The 20,664-nt window shown below is 42.2% G+C and overlaps 1 protein-coding gene across 4 annotated transcripts in view; it reads left to right on the forward strand.

Moving 5' to 3' along the window:
- MIPOL1 (mirror-image polydactyly 1) overlaps positions 1-20,664 on the forward strand; it is a 495,484-nt gene that overhangs the window by 316,285 nt on the left and 158,535 nt on the right. For 3 of the 4 annotated variants that reach the window (XM_040333088.1, XM_040333090.1, XM_040333089.1), the window contains one exon: positions 18,365-18,463. The exons of the other annotated variant lie outside the window; for it this stretch is intronic. In XM_040333088.1, coding sequence (XP_040189022.1) covers positions 18,365-18,463 — 99 coding nt within the window. The remainder of the gene's footprint in view (positions 1-18,364; positions 18,464-20,664) is intronic. 4 annotated transcript variants of the gene reach the window in all.

Below are 20,664 nucleotides of genomic sequence, written 5' to 3' on the forward strand. Positions count from 1 at the left end.
ACAGGTAGATGCAGCTTTTTTTGGGTCAGCGCTGCTCCATGTAGTGTTCAGTGAATGTGTGCCAAGTACCCCTTTTAATGGTAACCCATGCCATTATAGTGACCAAGAAAATAGATATTTAGGATGCTCTTCTGAAACAATAAACTGCTTTAGTTACATTATATTGTCATTAAATTGTTGTTATGTTAATATTTTGCTTGCACTGAACAGGTTAATAGAATAATTTGTTTTGGACTTTGGGACCATGGCTATGACGCAGGAAGTGCTTCAGCAGAAAAGGCGTGGCCCGACAGGGCTGGTTAAAGATCCTGTTTGTGACAGGGAGCCAGGTGGAAAACCTCATTGTGTTTCATACTGAAACTTGCAGATGACATGTGCTTGTTTTCTTCTGTATGTGCCTAGGAAATGAACCTGCCTTTATGGGCCCACAGAGGGGAAACTTTCCCTTTCTATTCCCAACACTTAGCGTCTCTGCCGGTTTCAATAACTATTTTTATCAACCTGTTTTAAGAAGGAAGCCCTGGGCCTGACATGTGGTTGTGGGCAGAGGGACAGGAGGAAGGCGACCAATGAAAACACATGTCCTTAAGAAAAAGGAGTGTTTGCATTGGAGCTGACTGGGAACCAGTGACAGCAGGATCTTTGGCATGACTGAATATAAGCAGTTCAGTGTCTAGTGTACAGCTAACTTGAGGATGAAAGAAGCCGAATGTCTGTGGCCGAGGAAGTTTGGTTATTTTAGTTAAGAAAAGCAAAGTCTGGCAGTGCTTAGAGGAAGGAGCACAGATGCTCAGCTCACTGATGCCTAACTAGGATGTTAATAGGAGAACTTATCCAATGCTCCTTGTGTGCGCTCTGTGACTCGTCAATCCCTGGTCTGTGTGCTGCACTGAGTTCCTCTGTGTTTCCTATTTGCTGTATACCTTCCTGCTGTGTATGTGCTGGGAATCGTCTATCCATGCAGCCAGTGCCTTGCTGATCAGTGCATCTATGGCCAGCATGAAATCTGCTGTACTGTGTTATATTTGCTTCCAGATTTCTAGTCAATGGGCCAATTATTGGAAACTGAGGCAAAGAAACGAGAAAGATGTGTATGTGTTCAGCAACCAATGACAGTCCAAGATAAAAAAAATAAAAAAAATCAGTGCAGGCTGGAGAATTTAATCTAAAACAGGATTGGTTGTTTATGGGCATTTATCATTTGCTGCTGTTTTTATAATTTGTCAGGGCTGAGGGTTATTAAAAGAAGTACTATGACAGGGTGCTGTGCTTTTTTTTATGTACAGCACTCTGCAAGCCCCTCCCACCAGCCAGAATTCCATAGAGAATGGCAAAGACCCAGTGAGGACATCACTGGATGTTAAATAAGGCATGTAATAAATAGGGAATTTTTTTATTTAAAAATTCCATTAGCTTGTTGATGAGGGTGAAGGGAGGAACTAAGGAAGGTAAAATATAATAAAATTAACCTTGAATAAGTTAATTAGATTAAAGAGGAGCTTCAGGTTCCTTCAGATTTTTTTTAAAGTCAGTAGCTATGAATGCTGTAGCTGCTGACTTAATATTAGGGCACATATCTGTCCAGGCATCTAGCGGTATCCTCATCCGAGCCAATTATTCAATCAACTATCGGGTGCTGGTGCCGTCATTTTGACTAAGGGAAACCAGCAGTGAAGCCTTGTGACAACGGTCCTTGTGGCTTCACAGCCAGTTTCCTACTGTGCAAGTAGAGAAGTGTCCCAGAAGGCTGCGGCAGAAGGAGGAGGCCGAACTTCTGTCTCAGTTCGCCACAGAAATGAACGTGCACTCACAGATGGTCACCAGCTCCGAAACTAGAAGTGGTGGCATGACATCAGCATGTAGCTCCACCTCATGCCACGCCCCCACTTACGGTTTTGAAACTGGCAGCCATTTTTGTGTGTGCACTTTCATTTCTTGACCTATCCTGTTGCTGGATTGCAGAGCGGTAAAACACACACTGATATTGTCTCCGCTCTGCTCGCACACAGTCCCGCCTGCTCCTAACCACGCTGTGATAGACAGAATGCGGGTTTAATGCTGAGATGTGTTCTGTCTATCACAGCGTGGGGTTAGGAGGAGGCGGGGCTGTGTGCGAGCAGCGTGGAGACAGTTTCAGCATACAGGCAGTGAGTTGCTTTCTTTTCTAGCAGAACATGTGTGCACTGTGCAGCCATCCATCCTTCCCCCCCACACCTCCCTCGGCTGGCTCTATCTTCGGCACTCTGTCCCCCCCCCTCCTCCCCCCGGCTGCCTAGTCTGGCTCCTGTCCCTGCCGCCAATGCACTCCTGTTTTTGGAGGTGACAGGGTTAATTAAGAGAACCTGTCACCTCCAATTGCTATCACACAGGGAATTATTTTCTCCTGTGTGATAGCAATAAATTTAAGTGTAAAAAAAAATAAGAAATAATAATTAAATTAATAAAATTAAAAAGTAAAGAATAAGAAAAATAATATTAAGACTAAGAAAATTGTACAAAAATAAAAAAAAGTACTTTGATTGGATGCTCCATACATTTTTGCAATCCGACTGTACTGTTTAAACATACAATTATAAAAAAAAAAAAGAAGAAAAGTCATTTTCAGTTTCGGTTTCGTTTTGGTTCTGAAATTTCCATTTCGGTGCAATAGGTATTCTGCTAATTTACTGATCACCCCCAATTTCCTGTCCGCTATCCAGAAAGCTCATTAAGGATTGTTTGAAAACTACCCCAGGATCAGATTGAAGGACCCGATATGTCGAGCTATCATTGAGCTGTCTGAGCAATCCAGTGGGTGTTTTTTTTATGATACACCCACCTCCTGGAGAGTGTCCTTCACTTGTCTGGATGTTGTGAATGGGTTTTTATTTACCATAGAGAGGATCCTGCGATCATCCACCACTGTTGTCTTCCATGGATGTCCAGGCCTTTTTATGTTGCTGAGCTCACCAGTGTGCTCTTCTTTCCTCAGAATGTACCAAGCTGTTGATTTGGCCTCGCCTGATGTTGCTGCTATCTCTCTGATGGATTTGTTTTGTTTTTGAAGCTTTACAATGGCCTGTTTCACTTGCATGGGAAACTCCTATGAATGCATGATGTAGCTTCACAGCCATAGATTCCAAATGCAAATATCACACTTAGAATCAACTTTTTATTTTATCTTTTACCTGCTTAATTGATGAAAAAAGTAGCCCACACCCTGCCATAAAAACAGCTTTTGATTAAAGAAAAAGCTAATGTGGAGCATGTCCATGCCATTACCTAGAAAGAGAAGAGGAATATTTTCACAAGCCAATATTAAAGCAGTTGAAGGACCATGCTGGCCTTTTCTGGAATCAGGTGGGGTGGGTGTAGGCGAGTGCTGCTTCTAGTTTTAAGAAAAAGGTGGGCAGCCTATGACTGTAGGATTCCCCTTTTGTCCCTGGAGAAAGACTCACAGAAAAAGGACAACAAGGAATGATAGTTTATTGAAATCTTTCCATAAATATGTCACTGTGGGGTCTGAGAGGGGGAAAATAGGACCAAATTCACCAGTGGCCCTCTTCTGCTCTCTGGCTTTGTTATTCCTACACTCAGAAACAAAATCCACAAATGAGAAAATGGGGAATAGAGAGCACCGGGGCGTTATGACACCAAAGGAAAGTAACACATAGAGTAATATAAAAATTCGTATTTATTTTTTTAGAGTACTAAAATATCCCCTGTAAACACCATTGTATGGGCAAATGATTGTAAACATTATGAACCATGTAAACACACAATAGAGAAAAAAAGAAGATACACCATAACATCTTTTTTGGAGGACAGGACAGGCCACCTTCTTCACTCTCCCTCGCATTTTCCTCTGATTGCTGAGTTGCCGGGGGTGGGAGGGTTTATATGTGCTGTCCTCACAACAACGCATAAAACCCATGGTAAAGACTTGAAGGGTAACTCCAATTTCGTGGGGGGGAAAAATAGCAAATAATGAAAAAATAATATAGCATATAAAATAGCGACACAAATCAAATTGTAATTGAATGTTATTAAAAATGACATTTTCATTTCAATCTGCAGCCACTGTAATTTTATAAAAATGCAATGCAATATTGCTATTTGAGGTGTTCTGTACACAGAATGTACAGAACACCCTCCAGAAACATTTCCTGCTTGTGTGATTGGCTTACTGTTTTTGCCAGAAATCTACACTAAGATACTAGTCAGATTTTTGGCATCCCCTGCAACAAAAATTTCATTTTTGGTGAGATGCTCCCAATAGGAACATGTCTAAAGGCATGCAGGCCCAGCAGCTTTCCTCATTAGAGACCTGCAAGTGCACAGCTGACTGATAATTATGAAACCACTCCCATTAGACTCACTCAGATCCCATGTAAGGTTTTTAATGTCTATGTCTAGGGAACTTTTCATTTGACTTTGAAATGTTTTTTATAGTTCATTTTCATAGTTTTCTGTACCTGGAAATGAAAATAAAAATCTCCCAGATGTAGTCAAAGACTAAAAACCGTAGTAAAAACACTTTCACATGCTGAACAAAACTTCAAAAAATTGCCCCAAGTTAGGCTTTAACCACTTGCCGCCCGCCAATGACAAATTGACGTCGGCAAAGTGGTTGTAGAATCCTGACTGGACGTCATATGACGTCCTCAGGATTCTTAGCCGCTGCGTGCCCCCGGGGGCGCGCATCGCGGCGATCGTTGTTGCGGGGTGTCAGTCTGACACCCCGCAACACCGATCTCGGTAAAGAGTCTCTCACGGAGACTCTTTACCACGTGATCAGCCGTGTCCAACCATGGCTGATCACGATGTAAACAGGAAGAGCCGTTGATGGCTCTTCCTCACTCGCGTCTAAGGCCCCGTGCACACGACAGAGGAACTCGACGTGCCAAACACGTCGAGTTCCTCGTCGAGTTCAGGGATGAAGCCGCCGAGGAGCTCGGCGGGCCGCCTTCTCCCATAGAACAACGAGAAAATAGAGAACATGTTCTCTATTTTCTCGACGAGTTCCTCGGCGGCTCCATCGGGCCAAAAGTGTACAGACGACAGAGTTTCTCGGCAGAATCCGGCTCTTCACCTAGTTTCTCGACGAATTCTGCCGAGAAACTCTGTCGTGTGTACGAGGCCTGACAGACGCGAGTAGAGGAGAGCCGATCGGCGGCTCTCCTGACAGGGGGGGTTCGCGCTGATCATTTATCAGCGCAGCCCCCCCTCGGATCGCCACATGGACCACCAGGGATGCCCACTAGGGAAGGGCAAAACTAAAAAAAAAGGGCAAAAAAAAATCCAAAAAAAAAGTTGGAAAAAAAAAAAGATGCCAATCAGTGCCCACAAATGGGCACTGACTGGCAACAAGTAAATCAGTGCCGCCCCACAGTGTCCATCAGTGCCGCCCCACAGTGTCCATCAGTGCCACCCCACAGTGTCCATCAGTGCCACCCCACAGTGCCCATCTGTGCCACCCCACAGTGCCCATCTGTGCCTCCCATGAGTGCCCATCTGTGCCGCCTATGAGTGCCCAGTGCCGCCCATGAGTGCCCATCAGTGCCGCCCATGAGTGCCCATCAGTGCCGCCCATGAGTGCCCATCAGTGCTGCCCATGAGTGCCCATTAGTGCCGCCTATGTGTGCCCATGAGTGCCGCCTATGTGTGCCCATCAGTGCCGCATACCAGCACCGCCAATCAGTGCCACCTCATCTGTGCCCGTCAGTACTACCTCGTCGATGTCCATCAGTGCCATCTCATGTGTGCCCATCAGTGCCACCATATCAGTGCCCGTAATTGAAAGAGAAAACGTACTTATTTACAAAAAAATTACAGAAAAAAATAAAAACGTAATTTTTTTCAAAATTTTCGGTCTTTTTTTAGTTGTTGCGCAAAAAAAAAAATCGCAGAGGTGATTAAATACTACCAAAATAAAGCTCTATTTGTGGGTAAAAAAGGACGCCAATTTTGTTTGGGTACAGTGTAGCATGACCCCGCAATTGCCATTCAAAGTGCGACAGTGCTGAAAGCTGAAAATTGGCTTGGGCGGGAAGGTGTATACGTGCCCTGTATGGAAGTGGTTAAAGTCCAGATTTAGATATATATAAAAAAAAAACAGCATGATGGGTTTTACTTCCTCTTTATTTCCCTGCAAAAGTAATGGGCTACTATGCATCACATAGTAGCCCATTATGTGCCACTTACCTGAAACCGAAGCCTGCAATGTCACTGATGTCCCCTGTTGCAGGAAGCCTCCATTCTTCGCCTAGCTCTGTGACTGGCCAAAGTCGCGTGAAGCATCTCCCGCGCATGTGTGAGGGAGCCGCCAGTCACGGCATGACCTTCCTTTAGAAACAGCTGTAGACATCAGCGCTTGTCTCAATTGTAAATATCTCCTAAACCGTGAAGGTTTAGGAGATATTTCCAGCACCTACAGGTAAGCCTTAATCTAGGCTTACCTGTAGGTAAAAGTGTCAGTTACTAATTGTACACCTGTAATCTCAGAATTCCAAATGCACAAGTAAGGTAATAATAATAAGTAAAATGTTCGCTTGCATTCCTTTTAGACATGTGCAGACTGGAATATTTTGTTTCGTTTTTTCATTTTCGTTTGGAAAATACATTTATTTAGTTACTCCCGAAAATCGTTTTGATTTATTTCGTTTTTCGTTGGGGAATAGCTTTCGTCCGAAAATCCAATAATACTTGGTTTCTGTCGAATGGTCAAAAGAATATTTGCCGGAACGTCGAATCTTTGTTGGTGTCTGTCTAATGGTCAAAAAAATATTCGACGGAACGTCAAATCTTTACGTCGAATCGTACATTTTCGTTCGAATATTCCGCCTACAAGAATTCTAATGTTGTATGACTAGTAATAATGTCGAATCTATTCTATAATGTCGAATCTATTTTCTCATAAATCGAAATCTATTCTCTGTAATGTCGAATCTATTATTTCTATAGTGTCAAATCTTTTCTCTATAATGTCAAATCTTTTCTCTATGATGTCGAATCTTTTCCCTATAATGTCGAATCTCTCTATATTGAATTTTTACCGCAACGAAAACGAAAATAAAGCATTTTTTATGTCGAATCTTTCGGTTTTCGTTTCTTGCACTTTCGTTATCGTTTGTTAAAACGATAACGAAAAAAACTGATTTTCGGACGAAAATGCATTCTAACGAAAACGAATGCACATGTCTAATTCTTTTTAAGCCAGCTAAAGTTCTAGATGACATGTATATATCCTATGTTCTCTGAGTCAATATTTATGGTCTCCATTATACAAGTGCTTGAATTTACAGTCAGTTAAGTCCCAACATAGTCTTCTCAATGCTAGTTGTGATTAAGTCAGAATTGTAAGGCGTCCAAAGAATACATATCTGGTAACTGTGCAAATCCCAAATAATTAACAAGAAGGACACATCCAAGGATGGAATCAATGAAGGTGATTGTTGGCAAAACTAGAAAATATGCCTTAAAATGTTAGCATGCTGTGTGTGTGTCTGTGTGTGTTTTATCTTGTTATGGTCTCTTTTATTACTATTTATTTATTTAAGGCATCAGTGTAACCAAAATGTATATTTTAGATTAGATTAAATGCTAGCCAGTTAAATACCCAGCACCTACCTACCTTCCTACCTACCTACCTTCCATCTATCATGGGCTCTGGGTGAAAAAGAGGTGCATGTTTCTGAGGTCTCCATGCCATTTAGTAAGCTTGTGGTGGAATAAAGCAAGAATAATAAGATTCCATGGAGGATGGGGTAGAGCAGGGAGATCTTAACCACTTGTCCACCGGGCCTATTTTGGCACTTCTCTCCTTCATGTAAAAATCTAAATTTTTTTGCTAGAAAATTAATCAGATCCCCCAAACATTATATATTTTTTTTTAGCAGACACCCTAGGGAATAAAATGGCAGTCATTGCAATTTTTTTTTCTCACACGGTATTTGCGCAATAATTTTTCAAACGCCTTTTTTTGGGAAAAAAAAACGGTTTCATGAATTTAAAAATAACAAAACAGTAAAGTTAGCCCAATTTTTTTGTATAATGTGAAAGATGATGTTACACCAGGTAAATAGATACCTAACATGTCACGCTTTAAAATTGCGCACACTCATGGAATGGCGCCAAACTTCGGTACTTAAAAATCTCCATAGGTGATGCTTTAACATTTTTTACAGGTTACTATTTTCGAGTTACAGAGGAGGTCTAGTGCTAGAATTGTTGCACACGCTCTAACGCACGCGACGATACCTCACATGTGGGGTTTGAACGGCGTTTACATATGTGGGTGGGACTTGCATGCATGTTCGCTTCTGTGCGCGAGATAACAGGGACAGGAGCGTTTTGAAAAGAACATATTTTTCATTTTATTTTTATTTTACTTAATTTTTTTTTATTTTTACACTTTTTTTCTTGTAATAGGAATCAGTGTGACAGATCCTCTTTGAGGAGAGATGTGGGGTCAATACGACCCCACATCTCTCCTCCAGGCTTACAAGCATGAAATTGGTGAACAAAAAAATCACTGATCACATGCCGACAGCCGCGATTGCGGCTTTGTTTACTTCCGGGTACCGGGCGTGACGTCATAACGTCGCGCTCGGGCCTCAGACGGTCATAGAGATGACTGGTGACCATCTGGTCACCAGTCATCTCTATGCTTTCCAGCAGCGCATACCGTTTCGCTCTCCGAGCCCCCGATGGCACGGGAGAGCCCGGAGAAGCACCGGATGGCGGAACCGCCCCTTTATCGTGCACAGAATCGGTGGCTGAAGATGGCGATATCTGAAGGAAGCCTGTAGCTGCAGGCATCATTCAGATATCACCGCACAAAGTGAAGGACGTCATATGACGTCCTCCCGTGGACAAGTGGTTAAGACTGGATGATTAAGCCAACCATCATTTACTTATAATCAAGATGTCTATGGTCTGCCCCTTTAAAAAAAAGCTCCAGGATTTTTTTTATGTTTTGAACCTGTATAGGGTTGTCATCAATTTCGATTTCCCTGCTAACAAGACTGCTCCATAATTTTGTCCAAGATTCATTGGCCACCAGCACATGAAGTAAGGAGATATCTCTCTTAATAGGAACACAGACACCAACATAATTATTTTATTTCTAGTATAGTGGGAAAATGCTAAAACCTTTTACAGTTTTGTATGTCTTTTTGTATCTTCCTTGGAGAAAGCGTTCTTAATTATCAATACCAGCTATGGTGGTCCTTAGGCAGGGCTGGACTGGGAATAAAAACCAGTCCTGTAAAAAATTTCATACCATCCCCATAGCATTATTATACCCGCCCAACAGCATAACGCCATCATTTTCTTGTTCAAAAAAGGGAAAACCATGCATTTTAAAGCACATTTAAAGAGTATATTATATATAGATAGGACAGATATGAAAGCACATAGGGTTTTTTATGTATATATAAGAGCAAATTCAAGTGAAATTTGGTAAAGGTGGAACAATCATCAAGAGGGACCAGAGACCACCTTCCACAGAAATAATAAACAGACTGGCCTGATGGCGCTGTCACTGACTTCTCAGGTGCACCGTGCAGGGCTCAGTCAGTCGGCTCCAGCTTGATGGCTCTGGTTTTATCCTATAGTCTCCTTTCCACAGTCCAGACATGTCTGACTTCTCCCATAACCCCATCCTGGTGGCAGTCCCACTCTTGACTCCTCTCCGCACTTCCTCGGAGACTGCAGACATGATAAAAGACAAGAGATAATCAGAGGTTACTGACATAATACAAGAGATGGTTAGAGGTTTGCGGACATGGTACAGAAGATGGTCAGAGGCTGTGGACATGATACAGGCGATGTCTGAGGCTGCAGACATGATAAAGGAGATATCAGAGGCTGCAGGCATGGTACAGGAGATGTCAGAGGCTGCGGGCATGGTACAGGTGATGGTTAGAGAACGAGGATGTGATACAAGAGATGGTCAGAGACTGCAGACTTGATTTATGAGATGGTCAGAGACTGAAGACTTGATACAAGGGATGGTCAGAGACTGAAGACTTGATACAAGGGATGGTCAGAGACTGCGGACATGATACAAGAGATCAATGCAGCCTCATCGGTGCCCATCAAATGCAGCCTACCAGTGCCCATCAAATGCAGGCTACCAGTGCCCATCAAATGCAGCCCCACTGTGCCCATCAATGCAGCCTCACTGCTCATCAATGCAGCCTCACTGTGCCCATCAAATGCCACCTTACTGTCCCCATCAATGCAGCCTCACTGTGCCCATCAATGCAGCTTCACTGTGCCCCTCAAATGCAGACTTACTAGTGCCCATCAATGCAGCCTCACTTTGCCCAATGTTCGGGTGGGCTACTGTAACAAAGTCATGCCTCCTAGACCAGATCCTGTGATAGACATCACACTGATTCAATTTCCCGGCATTGGATCAGTGTTCCGTCTATCACAGAAGTCAGTCTGGGAGGCAGGACTTTGTTTCAGTGGCCAAACGTTTTAGACGTTTTAGACCCAAGCTCTGTGACACAGCGGGAGATACCTGCTGTGTGTGACATACACAAGAGGAAGAGGAGGTATCTGCACTTGGATCGGCCCTGGACGCCGCTGCAGCCACAGCTCAAAGGGGCCCAAGGCAAGGTAATTCCCCAGTATCCCGGTAGGCTAGTCCGGCCCTGTCTTTAGGACAGAAACAAGGGGGAATCTCTCTATTGGGGACACAGTAGAGTAGCAACCTTGCTGTGTCTCTTTAAATATTGGAAAGTTGCATGTGAACATTTAATTGTTTCTGTCATAATGTCAATGTGATACAGAGCAGAGCTCATGAAGGGTCAATGTCTATCAAAAGCCTTTTTTAAACAGGTACAAAATAATAAGGATATGATGATGGTCTTCTTCACAATGTATGGAATGTTTGGTGTATGACTGATATGAAGGCAAGCTGATCCTTCTGGATCAAGGGAGCTTAGGCTGCATTCACACTTAAGACTGAAGATGAGTGATGATGCTGGCATTTCCATTCATTTCTATGGCAATACAAACGCACCAAAAATGCCCAAATCTGCCCAATTTGAGCGACAAAAAAAGCTCCAGAACTTCAGGCGTTTGGTTTCAGGCGATTTGGAGTAGAGATGTAAACCATCTCCATAGAGAATCATTGATTTTTCCCCCTCCAGCATTTTGGAGCTTCAAGCTACAAAACGCTCAGGTGTGAATGTAGCCTTAAAAGAGTGTACATTAGGCAGAATTTAATGAAAATGTTTAACCACTTCAATACAGGGCTTTAAAACCCACCTCCATACCGGGCCTATTCTGGCACTTCTCTCCTACATTTACAAATCATCATTCTTTTGCTAGAAAATTACTCCGAACCCCCAAACATTATATATGTTTTTTTAGCAGACACCCTAGGGAATAAAATGGCGGTCATTGCAACTTTTTATCGTGCACGGTATTTGCGCACTAATTTTTCAAACGCCTTTTTTTTGTAAAAAAAATGGTTTCATGAATTAAAAAATAACAAAACAGTAAAGTTAGCACGATTTTTTTGTAAAATATAAAAGATGATGTTACGCCGACTAAATAGATACCTAACATGTCATGCTTTAAAATTACGCACACTCATGGAATGGCGCCAAACTTTGTTGCTTAAAAATCTCCATAGGCGACGCTTTAAATTTTTTACACGTTACAAGTTTAGAGTTACAGAGGAGGTCTAGTGCTAGAATTGTTGCACACGCTGTAACGCACGTGGCGACACCTCACATGTGTGGTTTGAACGACGTTTACATACGTGGGCGGGACTTGCGTGTGCGTCCGCTTCTGAGCGCGAGCTACCGGGGACAGGGGCGTTTACATTTTTATTTTATTTTTTATTTGACTTATTTATTTATTTTTTACACTTTTTTTTACATTTCTTTTCTGATCGCTTTTATTCCTATTACAAGGAATGTAAACATCCCTTGTAATAGGAATAGTGTGTGACAGGTCCTCTTTAAGGAGAGATGCAGGGTCAATAAGACCCCACATCTCTCCTCCAGGCTGGAAAGAATGAGACTGTGAAAAAAAATTCACAGATCTCATTCTTACTAGCCGCAATTGCGGTTTGTTTACTTACGGGTACCCGGGTGTGACGTCATCACATCGCGCCCGGGCCTCCGACGGTCATAGAGATGAATGGTGACCATCTGGTCACCAGTCATCTCTATGCCTCCCACCCGCCGCACAGCGATCATCTCTCAGGGCCCCAGATGGCACGGGAGAGCCCAGAGAAGCACCGGATGGCGGCGCCTATAAAAATGATCAAGCGGTGGAACCGCCGCTATGATCATTCATATGGTGTGCAGGATCGCCGCCGGAACAAAATGATATCTGAATGCAGGCATAAAGGTGTATAAACACGGTCTTACTGTTCCTTCCGCTTCCTCCTACGGCGTTACGACACGCACCTCGTAACTTCTTCCCCTGAAGAAGTCACGAGGTGCATGATGTAACGCCGTAGGGAGACTGAGGCCAGCGCAGATCGGAGGAAGTGGAAGGAACAGTAAGACAGTGTTTATACACTGCGGTTTTACCCTTACAGGCTTGCCTTAACTTTATACATTGTAAGAGTCCATACATTTGTGTGTCTCTATTAAAGCTTTTATTTAAAATACTACACCATTGGAGTCTCCTCTCCTCCTTGCTTTTTTCTGGGCACGGCTTGGAGTTTTCTCTCTCCCTATTCCCCCTCCCCTCCGCTGTATGACTGAGTGATTGTGGATGTTAAAGGAGAAAAGCAGTGTCGTATCCATCTTGGCATCCAAACACCTATATGGTGGGAGTTACAGTATTGATGTGCCTGCTTTTTACATTTGAAGGTGAGAGTTCTGAGAGACTGGTGAAGGAGAGACACCATGGTTCAATATTACAATTGAAGAAACATTCTCAACAAGAACTTGGAAATAATTGGAGGACCTACCCTCTCATCTATTATACGGGACATTAACTCAAGTTTGGCTCATTGCATCATTGCACTATTGAACCATTTATACACTGTGTACATTGCAATCTTTTGGCATGGCCAGCACTTTTTTGCACTGTTTATAGTTCATTTGCACTGTTTGCAGTATTGCAATTTATTTTGCACAGTAGCACTTTATATTCATATTGGATCACTTTTATATATTTGATTGTCTCACGGGTCTATTTTATATATAAGCTGGTTTGTCACTACTTAGATAGCACTTTATCACCATATTGCACGGTGAGACGTTTGTTTGTATTTATTCTACTTTAGCGCAAAATCATTATTTTATTCATTAATGTACATTAAAATATGAGGTTAAACACTGCTTTGTGTTTAGAATAGTGTATTAAACAATGGAAGGGTTTGCAAAAGAAGCTGGAGAGTGAGCTACCTGAAAATAGTTGAATGGGGATGCCATCAAATTCTACAGATCATATTATTCAGACTATTGGCTTAATGTCTCCTCTAAAGGAATTAAACCTGCAAATGTGGCCATTTTAATCAAGTTGAAACAATAGATATCTGTCTGGTGAAAATCAGCAGGGTTCGCCTGCTCTATTTGTTGCAGACCCATAACTTGTGTTGAAGTACACATACTGACATTCCTCAAGTAAAACATTTGTCAGCTTCAGTGGGATATAAATATCAGGAATGTTGGCCACAAATGTCAGTGAACGTTCAGTGGAATTGCCTATGTCTTAAAAAAAGGAAAATACTGGATAATTTACTTCCAAATAAACATGGCAAGTAGTATAACCTGCTTTTGAAAATAGTTCAGTGTATCCTCTATATCAGAGTATATCATGATATATGGCATTGTTCATTTCATAACTTTGGTATTGAATGGTTAAGGTAATCGCAATGAGTCTTATTTGAAACAATAATGATCCAAAAAAAGTAATTTGTGCAAATTCCAATTGATAAAGTTCAGTGTACAAGTGTTATTAAACTAACTTAAGCCTCGTACACATGACCGGTTTTCCCGGCAGGAAAACTGCCAGGAGAGCATTTGGCCGAGAATCCCGGCCGTGTGTATGCTCCTTAGCATGCCTGGCAAAAATAGAGAACCTGATCTCTATTTTCCCATCGGGATTCCTGGCAGAGTGTTTCCTGCTGAGAAAACTGGTCGTCTGTATGCTTACCTGTCCGAGGTAAACCCGCACATGCTCGATAAGACTTCGATGCATGTGCAGTAGCATACAAGCTTAGTGTGGGGTGTAGCAAGATGGCGGTGTCTGCATTGAATGTGATGAGCGCCGGGTCGTCGTAGTTGATGATGTCACCGCGTTCTTGCCAATCAAAAGAATGACGGTTCTTTTGAGTGGCCGTCTGTATGCACGGCTTTGCAAGGCAAGCTTGCCAGGAATCCCGTCAGGAAAACCAACGTTTTTTTCCTGACGGGATTCCCGGCCGTGTGTACAGGGCTTCGTGTATTTTTATTAGTCACAATAAAAGGGTCTAGAAGGAGTTGACAGCCAACGCATTGCAGGGGTTATGCACAATTCTCTGTTCATCAGGGTTTTGATTTTTTGTGCAAGAGGAATCTGGATGGGGATTGGTGATCTTGGATTTTAATTCCTAATAATTTTTATTTAGAAGCCTGGCAACAGCTTTAAAGCAAATGTAAAGGAAAAAAAAACATATGTAGTACATCTCAGCTTGAAGCTCAAAAATGACTGAGCTATCTTTTAATGAAACTTATGAACAGTTATCTTGAAGGTGTTTGCTGTCAACTCTTTATGGACCCTTTTTGTATAAAAAATATATACCTGGAACAATCCCTATGGCTTGACCCTCTGCTCCTTTCCTACCATACAAGCTGACTTTTCCAGTGGCATGATTGAGGCTTCTCCAAGCCATATAGTTCTGCCACACTTTAACAATCATTTGATTTTTGCATTAAAGAAATGCTGTCATTGAGAGGAAGGGGAGCAAACTGCTGCAGGTATGAAGTTCAGGCACATCCTGTACCTGAAGCAGCGTTCCAAGCCATCCTGTCACTGCCAAATGCTGGAAAGTGTTAATGCTTACAGCTAAACACTGGTCCTATAAGGTTGCTTTCACACTGAAAGCACCAGCCATTAGCGGTAAAGTGCCACTCCTTCCAGCGGCGCTTTGCCGCTGTTTAAGCAGCGCTTTTGCCCACTAGGGGGCTCTTTTAACCCCAAAAAAGGGGTTAAAAACTCCTGTGTTGTGGCGCTTCGGATGCATTTTTCATGCGCTTCGGAAGCGCTGCCCATTTATTACAATGGGCAGGGGCGTTTTGGGGGACTGTATACAGCACTCCCAAACCCCCTAAAAAACATCCCGCAAGCGCACCGCCCGGGTGTGAAAGCACTCATTGTAATGAATGGGAGTCAGTTTTCAGGTGCTTTACAGGCGCTATTTCTACCGCTAAAATGCCTAAAAACTGCCTCAGTGTGAAAGGGGTCTTAATGTATATATACATGTATGTTTGTATGCATATGTATAGAGTGTGTGTATTTATATTTGCTGAATATTGAAAAATATAGCCAGACAGGTTTTGGGAGATCGGTTAAAAGGAACCAAAAAGCTCTTCAATGAACCAGTGTGAAGCACAGCATAGGTTTCTGAAAACAGAACATATTTACATGTCTCAATTCCCTTGCAAATAAAAAAAAAAGGGGGGGTCTATTCCTTATTTTAGGATAGAGTTGTTGCCAGCTCTGAATACCTAGAGCAGCAAAACAAATACAGATCCCTTTCTGTTTGTTCGCATCATGCTTGTACCATTAATCAATTTTACGTGCAATACTGTTGTAATTTTGTGATTTAAAACGGTATTAAAGCCAAAAATAAATATTTATTAACATGCAGCTTACCAATTCTTAGATGTGGTGGCACATTCATTTTTTTTTTTTTTAGGCTTTTTTTCCTAATGATCCTTCCAGTAAATCTGTTATTTTTTTACTTTCTTTAACAGACCAGACTGTCCAGACAAAGTAGCAGTTAGAGGGTTGAGACAAACCATTTAACACTGACAATTGCTAGCTTTCATTCATTTATGTACTATAAAAGTTTTTCTATCCCCTCAAGTGTAGGCGTGGGTTGCCACCATCCCTGATATCAACATAAAATTTTACACCTTTTTTGGGACTTTTTCTCGGTAACCATATAGACAAATAAACGCTTCATTGAAAAGTACAAGTTTTGTTTTCCTTTATTCATTTTACATCATAAAATATCTACCACTTAAATCTGTGGCATATTAATGGTGATTCTTTACAGAAGGTAACACAGGATCTGTTATGATGTAAAATGAATAAAGGAAAACTACTCTTGTACCTTTTAAATGAAATGTGTATGTGTCTATATGGTTGCCGACAAAGTTCCAAAAGAGGTGTAATATTTAATGTTCATTCATTTATGTAAAACCTTTATTCCAAAAGAAAAAAACACTGTTTGCTATAACTGCTTATAAAGTGTTAGCTGGAGTACAGCGTCAGTTTGTTAGCCAAGCCCATCTAAATCTGCTAGTCTAATGCCTGGTACACACTTATGCCGCGTACACACGATTGGGCTTTTGCCCGGCCAAATCACATCGAAATTCTGACGGAATTCCATCGGAGAAAAATAGAACATGTTCTATATCTAAACTCCGATGGAATTCACCAGAATTTCCGATGAAAAAGCTCAGATGGGGCTACACTCGATCGGAAAATCCTACGTGTGTACGGGGCATAATAGTTTTTTTTTCATTCATCCCAGCGGACTGAACAAATAAAAACTAACAGCTCAGTTCGGAGCGGCTGTACTGACTAGATGTCGTTAGACCCAGCTGTTCTATTGGATTTTGACAGGGGGACGGCCCCTCGCCAGAACACTCCAGTCAGCGCTCTCAGCCGTTGGCTAAAAGTGCTGATCGGTAGCCAATCGGCGGACCTTTTTTGGTCATGCCCATTTGACATAAGCTAACCTAGTGACCAGCTTCTGTTGTACTGGCTGCTGTACACACGGGTCGAATGTCAGCCTGTTTCTATTGAACCGGCAGATGCGGCCCATGTGTACTAGGCTTAACAATACCCGCTTTACTGCTTCATCCAGAATGCACACACCCTAAAAATGCACCTGGTTGAAAACGCATAGATGTGAACGTGACCCAAAGGAATGGGGTTTCTGCAAAGCTGAAAACACACTGCAAAAAGCATAGGTGTCCACCTTAGCCTAATGCCGCGTACGATCAGGCTTTTGCCCGGCCAAATCACATCGGAATTCCGACGGAATTCCATCGGAGAAAAATAGATTATGTTCTATATCTAAACTCCGATGGAATTCATCTGAATTTCCAATGAAGAAACTCAGATGGGGCTACACACGATCGGAATATCCGATGGAAAAAGTCCTTCTGACTTTCCGATCGTGTGTACAAGGTATAAGGCCTCGTACACACGACCAAGTTTCTCGGCAAAAACCAGCAAGAACCTTGCTTGGAGATATTTTTTTGCAGAGGAAACCGGTCGTGTGTACATTCTCATCGAGGAAACTGTCGAGAACCTCGTCGAGACAAAAAGAGAGACAGTTCTCTATTTCCTCAACGGGAGTCTGATTTGTCATCGAAAACCAGATCCTCGACGGGCTGGTTTTCGATGAGAAACTCGAGCGTCTGTATGCTAAGAAACCCGCGCTTGCTCAGAATAAAGTATGAGATGGGAGTAAAAGTAGAATTTGTAATGGAGATAACACATTTTTAAAGCTGTAACAGACTGAAAAGTGCAAATCGTCTCTTACCAAACTTTTATTTAACACGCAAACACATGAAATTAGCAAAAGCAGCCCCAAGAGTTTAGCCAGTGGAATCGAACTTCCCCTGCCGTTGTATGTGTTGTATGTCACTGAGTTTGAGAACGAGGAGATTTTGGCTTGACTGTGTGTACGCAAAGCAAGCTTGTCGAGTTCCTCGACAAGCCAAACAAGGAACTCGACGAGGAAAACGATGTGTTTCGCCCGTCGAGTTTCTCGTTCATGTGTACGAGGCTTAAGACGGAAATTTATTGGCAGGATCACCAGGTGAAAATAAAAGTAAAAAAGCCTATAAAAGGAATGCTAGTGCCGCCAATACATCATAGGATTGGTAAGCTGCAATATATTACATTTGTATTTCTGGGCTGAATACCACTTTAACCCCCCTATCTTTCAGGTGGCATGTATAAATAATTTCCATATAAATTTCATACCATCCCGAGCTCCTGTCTCTTTTTCCTATCAGGCTTCATAACACATAATATTGTAAATTCCTTTCGCCAGCCTGGTTAAAAGCACCTTTTCACTCATTGCCAATAAGCCAGTAGAACATTTCTTCTTGAAAGATGAATTTAGAAGCGGTTGAAATGATTCATTTCATGATATTCTATTATCCCTCCTCCCCAGTGCAAACATCTGGAAAAGGAGCTTCATCTGCTGAGAGAAAGCAAACAGATCTGTACGGATATTGTAACAACGCAGAGGACCTTTGATCCGGCTTCCAAGGTGAATAACTCTTATGCTGCCCAGTCAAACTCTTATAACTTCTTTTTTTTTTCTCTTCCATGTCTAATTATTTTCTTGTGAGTGTCAACTGAGAGACTTATGAGTTGTTGTTCTGTCATTGACACTTTGCACATCACACTCTTGGGCTAAGTTTGGCCACCATCAACCCATCCCTTTCATCCCCAAAGCACAAGCCTAATGGTCTAATGGATCTGTCCGGTGTTGTTGGACTCCCAACACCTGAAAGAGTCGAGTTCTTATTTATACTGTCTGGAATACAGGCTGTACCACAGACCTATTTCTCATAAAATCTGACGGCCTGAAGGTGTATTATAAATTTGATGCAGGCCAAAAATAAAATAGACGTGGCCACAATGTGATATTAGTATGACTAGCGCACCTTATCTGTATGCGTAATTATGAACGCATCCTGAGGGAATCGGTGCATGAGACTATCACAAGGCTGCCAGAAAAAGGTTTGTTAGTTTTGTTTCCATTAAAATATGTGAAGAGTACACAGTATAAAATAAACACTCTAGAGGGATTAGGAAGGAAAAGTTCTTAAAAGTTTAAAAAACAGAAGATCACAATGTAGAAAATTAGTGGAATACTTAACATTAATACCTAAAATATGAAAGTATATCTAAATCCAATAATACACATTTATTTTATTGCATTTTAGCAGTCCATAAAGGTGCTTCTGTTCATTTTTTAGGCTTTCCTTCCAGTATTTTGATGATCCAGACAGTAACATATTTCCTCTCTTAAAGCGGGAGTTCACCCGAATTTTTTTTTTTAACATTAGATTGAGGCTCGTTTTGTCAAGGGGAATCAGGTGTTTTTTTTTTAAATTGAAGCAGTACTTACCGTTTGAGCCCTGGTTCACACTGGGTACGATTTGGAAGGATTTGAGATGCGATTTGACATGTCAAATCGCATCTCAAATCGGCGGCAATTGTCGGCAATGGCACTGTCCTAATCAGTGCGACGCCGCAACTGCGATTTCAAAAAGTAGTTCCTGTACTACTTTTTGCGATTTCGGGCCGCGATTTACATTAAATTGCGGCCAAAATCGCGGCCGCGAAATCGCGGTAAAATCGCGCATTTTACCGCGATTTTGAATTCGCAGCAGTGTGAACCTAGGCTTAGAGATATATCTTCTCCGCCGCTTCCGGGTATGGTCTTCGGGACTGGGCGTTCCTACTTGATTGACAGTCTTCTGCGGCTCTATACGGCGCATGCGCACCGACGTTAGGCTACTTTCGGAAAATCGTGACGCGATGTATGCGACCGTCTGAAGTCTGTCAATCAAATAGGAACGCCCAGTCCCACAGCCCATACCCGGAAGCGGCGGAGAATATGCATCTCTAAAACGGTAAGTACTGCTTCGATTGTAAAAAAAAACACCCGATTCCCCTTCACAAAACGAGCATCAATCTAATGTTAAAAAAAAAGGTTTTTGGGTGAACCTCCACTTTAAGATGGCTACGTTCAGTCCTCCACTGTATCTATAGAGGAGCAGTGTAGCCACCCTTTGATAGCAATATTGTTGACCTGTGGAGAGGGTAGTGTTAAGCCTCGTACACACGATCAGTCCATCCGATGAGAACGGACCGATGGACCGTTTTCATCGGTTAACCGATGAAGCTGACTGATGGTCAGTCGCGCCTACACACCATCGGTTAACAAAAAATGATCGTGTCAGAACGCTGTGACGTAAAACACAACGACGTGCTGAAAAAAACGAAGTTCAATGCTTCCAAGCATGCCTTGACTTGATTCTGAGCATGCGTGGATTTTTAACCGATGGTTGTCCGTACTAACGAACGTTTTTTTCCCATTGGTTAGGAATCCATCGGTTAAATTTAAAGCAAGTTGGCTTTTTTTTAAGCTATGGTTAAATAACCTATGGGGCCCACACACGATCGGTTTTGACCGATGAAAACGGTCCATCAGACCGTTGTCCTCTGTTTAACCTATCGTGTGTACGAGGCCTTAGATGGACTTTTCATAGGCGACTAAAAAAAATGAAAGTCTAGCTCCAGCTTATACATTTTAAGCAGTAATAATAATATATATTTTTGGATACAGGTCTTTAACCACCTCAATACAGGGAACTTTCACCCCCTTTCTGCCCAGGCCATTTTTCAGGTTTCAGCGCTGTCACACTTTGACTATTGAGCGATCATACTACACTAGAG

The sequence above is a fragment of the Rana temporaria genome, chromosome 13 (genome assembly GCF_905171775.1).
Source record: "Rana temporaria chromosome 13, aRanTem1.1, whole genome shotgun sequence".
NCBI classification, from domain to species: domain Eukaryota; kingdom Metazoa; phylum Chordata; class Amphibia; order Anura; family Ranidae; genus Rana; species Rana temporaria.